Raw genomic sequence first — 2,936 nt, 5'->3', positions numbered from 1 at the left:
TGAATGAACAATCCTAATTTCTCATATAGATGTATCACGATAGATGTATGTAAATACCTAAGTTACTGCCATTCATTCAAAAATCAATTCGTTAATTAGTTAATAAAAATCGTGCAATAATAATAACCTTTGAGCGAAAAAATGACATTCGAATATTAATTATTATCTTTAATCTTTATTGGTTAAACTCGAAAAATAAAGATCATCGTAAATTACAGTAGAAGGTACGAATAGAAATACGTCAGTATAGATAAAACTGTTTTACGACGATTACAACTTTTGATTTTCTGGTTAAAATTTAACAAATAATGATTATTTTCCGTATGATTAAATTATTTTGTGTATGATTAAACAAACCATGATATCTTACTGTCGATAAGTAACTACTGCGCGTTGTTGCTGTATTTTCCTATTTTTCCATAGAGCACAAGGCACAGAACCAATCGCCAACCGGCTTCCTCTTTATCTCCACACACACCCAATGATGCCATAGGTAACATCCGTCACAACGTATAACATTTTTACACGACTGATGATGTTTTCCTCCACATACAGCACATTTGTAATCATCTTTAGCTCTTTTCATTCCAAGAGTAACCAAAAATGTTTCAAATGTATCTTTCGCCATGCACGGCATTAAAAGTTTTAGATGATCGCCTCGGGTATCAATGAAAGAATCGTTCAAATTGGCAGTGTCGATTTCGCTGCTTTTGATTTTTGAAGACGTGAAATCTCGCCCTTTCACATAATTTGACATCAGTAGCCATTTCAGCATCATCTCAAGTTTGGTGTCATTATTTTTTGTATCAAAGGCTACTCCACCAACTTTGTCGTCGTCCAATTTTTTTGGGCCCCAACTTTGAGTTGCCCCACGACTTCTACCCCTGGACGCTCGTTGACCTCTAGCCACCTCTCTGCCTCCAGCGCGTTGATGCTGTTGTAGCAATCGTTTGTTCCCTTCTTCCTTTGGGAGCGGTATCCCAGCCACTGTGGTCCTTCGGCCTTTGGGGGCTCCTCTAGGCTTTCCGACATTACAAACATCTTTTATTCCAAAAAGAGTATCAATTGTCGCCTCGTTAATCTTGCTACAAGTTTGAAGCTGTAAAGATGGCATCACCAAAGGCGTTTCTTTGTGGTCAGCAGCGGAAGGTGGGGTTTTGGGATTTTCTTCTTCCAGGACGACCTTTTCCGGCAAACGGTTATGAGCTGAATCAGTGCTGCTATTCGGGAATTGGCGAGTTAAATCGATCGGTATCTCTGGGTTCTGGGTTGGCTCAGTTAAAGTAGACAGAGGTCTGTGCCTTGTTATAATGTTATCATATGTTAATTTCGCATCGAGAATTTCTTTAAAACGCTAGGAAGGAACGCCAAAAATCTAAATTTAGAGATTTTGAATCTTCAGAGGAAGTTTTTGTTACCTTTCTGAGTATGTTATCTGAATGGGCAAGCTCGTAATCTCCGTCTCTTCTCTGATTAGTGTTCTTGTTTATGTCATACATATACAATTAACAAATATACATACATACACACATACGACATATGTACATGTCGAATAGATAACCTCTTAGTTTTCTTTGAAGTCGTTTAAAAAAAAAATATCATTTACCGCACATCTACATTAAAAAGGTGGTTCTTCGCGCACTTCGGAAATCAAACATCTTCTTCGTCAAGCAAAAATCTTCAGAAATTGCCGTGGATCCACAGTAAATTTCTACGTGGTTCTACGGTAATTTTTTTACCTTGGATACACGGTAATTTTTACCGTGGATACACGGTAATTTTTTACCGTGGATCCACGGTAATTTTGCCGTAGATCCACGGTAATTTTTACCGTAGATCCACGGCAATTTTTACCGTGGATCCACGGTAATTTTTACCGTAGATCCACGGTAATTTTACCGTAGATCCACGGTATTTTTTACCGTGGATCCACGGTAAGTTACCGTAACGCGTGTAAATAGACACTCCCTTTAATATATATGTGTATATGAATGGAAAGGCCTGTTGATGTTGATGATGAGAACAAATAAAATTTAATTTGAAATAAAAGAAAGTTTTATAATTACTTATTTATTTTGATAATAAGAATTTTAAGCATAAATGTCCACAATTATATGAATTATAGCTTTGCTGTTGATTATAGTTATAGTTAATGTTTTTTCCTAAATACTTTATTATTTGCTTAGGAGGCTGTAAGTTTCCAAAGCTATCGAAGTAATCAATCTCATTATCGTTTTTCCAGTAAGCTACCCAATGCGTTCCCGGACCCTTTGAACTATCCAAATTTATTATTCCACATTCTCTCTTAAATGGTTTACGGGGTAAAGTGTCACACATGAATACCCCTCTAAAATTTGGAATAAATTTTGAATACTTCTTTAAGTCTACATCAGTAAGAGGTCTTCTGGGTAGCTTCATTAAGAGTTTTTTTGGTATGGTTTTAAATATAATCCGAATCCCTTTTTATAAGGCTTTAAAAACATTCCTTTTCCCATTGAAATAGCTTCCATTGTATTATTATGACGTTTCGCCTCCAATAACTGCTCCTTTCCAGTTTTTATAGCATTGATTGTTTTAATAATTCCTGCTGTACCGCCAGATAGACTTCCAAGTGCTCCTAATGCTACGAATAAAGGCGCTAATGGGAGAAATCCTCCAGATTTAGGTAATGGTATTACACGTGGTGTTTTTATTATAGACTTTTTCCCTCTAAAAATATTATTTACAACCTTTCGTGAAATTTTTATTGCATCTTTTAAGTTATCACTTTTCTTTAAATTTTGTTTAGCTTTTTTTAAAGCATGTTTGAAGAGCTGATAACCAGTTTTTCCTCCCGTTTTCTTAGTTTTACTATAAATGTTCCCCATACCGAATTTCGTTTTTGTCTTCATTATATTTGTAACTAACCAAGCATTTGTTTTCTCATTAAGATTGCT

At 35.7% G+C, this 2,936-nt stretch overlaps 1 protein-coding gene across 1 annotated transcript; it reads right to left on the bottom strand.

Moving 5' to 3' along the window:
- Positions 1 to 213: 213 nt before the first annotated feature.
- LOC118740424 lies at positions 214 to 1,785 on the bottom strand. Its single transcript, XM_036471967.1, has 2 exons — positions 1,419 to 1,785; positions 214 to 1,354 (listed from the first exon to the last, which is right to left on the bottom strand). The coding sequence occupies exons 1-2, from the start codon at positions 1,497 to 1,499 to the stop codon at positions 410 to 412; spliced, it is 1,026 nt and encodes a 341-aa protein (XP_036327860.1). The 5' UTR covers positions 1,500 to 1,785; the 3' UTR covers positions 214 to 409.
- Positions 1,786 to 2,936: the final 1,151 nt, after the last annotated feature.

The sequence above is a fragment of the Rhagoletis pomonella genome, unplaced genomic scaffold (assembly GCF_013731165.1).
Source record: "Rhagoletis pomonella isolate Grant_MI unplaced genomic scaffold, Rhpom_1.0 Rhpom_scaffold_00006, whole genome shotgun sequence".
Classification (NCBI taxonomy): Eukaryota; Metazoa; Arthropoda; class Insecta; order Diptera; family Tephritidae; genus Rhagoletis; species Rhagoletis pomonella.
Note: the sequence above shows the minus strand (reverse complement) of the source record. Positions and strands in the feature narration are given on the sequence as shown.

Excerpts from the sequence above, each read along its gene's own strand:
- LOC118740424 (XM_036471967.1), bottom strand. The coding sequence starts at position 1,499 with ATGTATGACATAAACAAGAACACTAATCAGAGAAGAGACGGAGATTAC. Across the intron at positions 1,355-1,418 it reads CAGATAACATACTCAGAAAG|CGTTTTAAAGAAATTCTCGA; the intron begins GTAACAAAAACT and ends GTTCCTTCCTAG.